General features: G+C 37.7%; 1 protein-coding gene across 1 annotated transcript in view; it reads left to right on the forward strand.

Annotated features, from left to right (window-relative positions):
* The first annotated feature begins 183 nt into the window (after positions 1-183).
* LOC110011430 overlaps positions 184-2,403 on the forward strand; it is a 6,703-nt gene continuing 4,483 nt past the window's right edge. The window contains exon 1 of the mRNA XM_020691504.1: positions 184-1,305. Within this exon, the coding sequence (XP_020547163.1) occupies positions 272-1,305 (1,034 nt within the window). The 5' untranslated portion in view covers positions 184-271. The remainder of the gene's footprint in view (positions 1,306-2,403) is intronic.

Below are 2,403 nucleotides of genomic sequence, written 5' to 3' on the forward strand. Positions count from 1 at the left end.
TAGTGAAATGGAGGTGGGAGGCAGATTTTCAGTCTGCTGATTCTGTAAATCATCATAGTGGTTATGAGTCATCCAAGAATTTCGCAGGTTCCTCAGACAATTCTGGAAATAAAATCCAGGATTCCCAGTCAATTGACTGTTCCACTGGTGTGGAGGGTGATTTGCTGCTGAAATCGATTCTGTGTTTGGACCTGGAAAAGATCAGAATGATGAAAAACCAAAAGACAATCCAGCAGTTACTCCAGCATTTGATGACTTGAATTCACATGACATGTGGAATAATCTGAGGTCCAATGACTCTCGCTTTGCTGGTGGTTTTGATGCTACTATCAGCAGTAAGGATGCTCCTAAGGATGATCATGCATTAGAAAATTCGAAAGATTTTTCTACTGGTGTTGATTTATTTCAAGACTTCCAATCACAAACCAACTATATGGAGATGACGGAAAATAAGATGAGAAATGAGGACTGTGAGATAATAAATGATGACAAACAAAAAGACAATCCAGCAGTTACTCAAGCATTTGATGTCTGGAATTCAGATGACTTGTGGAATAATCTGAGGTCCAATGACTCCCACTTTGCTGGTGGTTTTGATGCTACTATCAGCAGTGAGGATGCTCCTAAGGATGATCATGCATTAGAAAATTCGAAGGATCTTTCTACTGGTGCTGATTTATTTCAAGACTTTCAATCACAAACCAACTATACAGAGATGACAGAAAATAAGATTAGAAATGAGGACCGAGAGATAATAAATGATGACAAACAAAAAGACAGTCCAGCAGTTACTCCAGCATTCGATGACTGGAATTCAGATGACATGTGGAATAATCTGCGGTCCAGTGACTCCCGCTATGCTGGTGGTTTTGATGCTACTATCAGCAGTAACGATGCTCCGAAGGATGATCATGCATTAGAATATTCGAAGGATCTTTCTGCTGGTGCTGATTTATTTCAAGATTTCCAATCACAAACAAATTATATGGAGATGACAGAAAATAAGACAAGAAATGAGGACCAAGAGACAATTAATGAGGATTCGTTTGAAAAATGGAATGATTTCTTTACAGGCTCAAGCAGCTTACAAGTTCCTCCCCAAAGTGCTGGCATTCAAAGTGATTATCAGGTTCCCATTTCCGACCAAAAGTCCTCAGAGATAGATTTACTCAGCTTGGACAATAAGTTCGACGAAGGAAAGCTCGGTAGCTTTTCTAAACCAAATCTCTTTCCCACCTCAACTAGCGATACCGATGCTCTTACAGAAGCCAATTTCATTATGCCTGAAAATCATGCTTCAAGCGGGTGTGTACTTATTCTGCTTATACGAGATTCTTGCTTATTTTTACTGTTGGTTGCTGGCTTTTGACTGTTAAAGTAAATCATGCTTCAAGCTGGTGTGTACTTATTCTGCTTATACGATATTCTTGCTTATTTTTACTGTTGGTTTGCTGGCTTTTGACTGTTAAAATGTGTCTGTCGAATATGGAGTTCTTTCTCTTGACAAGTAGCAATTCTCTTCTGTTGGATGTAGTTGGGGCATACAAACCTTTGAATGACTGGTCCAAATACTTCAGAGTGAGTTTGAACTTGTTAAATTCCACCAGAACGCTCGCATAATACCCAATTGTGTGATATCAGAATGTTTATCTGCATGAAACAAATAGTACTGTGTTTATCCTCCACTCTATTCACATTGTGCAGTCGTCATACCTCAAACTTAAAAGTCTATTCATTTCTTGGCCGCTTCCATATCAACCTGTCAACTGCTTTTACTTATACCTGGTGCCCTGCTGTCTATGAATTGAGAACTACAGCTTCATGAATAGGGTTTCCAGATACGGGTTTCATACCAAGGTGTTCGATTCTGTTGTTAGAACTCGTTGTCAAACTCAACCACTCTACTTCTTTACTTATGTTTGAAATATAAGTTTATGAAACTTCTTTCTTATAACCTACTTGTGTCTATTTGATGCACTAGATGATGCAATGTGTCTCGGTTATTTGGATTAATTTGTTAGCTAAACTAATCCTCTTATGGATGTGATGTGGTCGAGGTTTTTTTGCTAAGGAATAAATCGGGATTTTACCACGACGGACTTTTACACCAGGTGAAATATTGTTTCCGCAAAATGTGTAATAATCAAGAAGGAGGGGTCTTGTCAATGAATAGTCGTATTCGATTAAAAAATTAATATTTTGGTATTTATAGGGGTGTTGGAAATTATATGGTGTAATAGGTTTTATGTACTATGGTGTGCCTCCTATATATCCAATTACTCTTTTGCCCTTATAATTTTATATATTTTTTTACTAATGTATATTATACAGCCCCCCACTCTCGGACGGAATATGAACTTTCTGGTAGAATATTTTGTGCGAGAGTAAATATTTTTCTGAATT

This window comes from Sesamum indicum, unplaced genomic scaffold (genome assembly GCF_000512975.1).
Source record: "Sesamum indicum cultivar Zhongzhi No. 13 unplaced genomic scaffold, S_indicum_v1.0 scaffold00256, whole genome shotgun sequence".
Lineage (NCBI taxonomy): Eukaryota > Viridiplantae > Streptophyta > Magnoliopsida > Lamiales > Pedaliaceae > Sesamum > Sesamum indicum.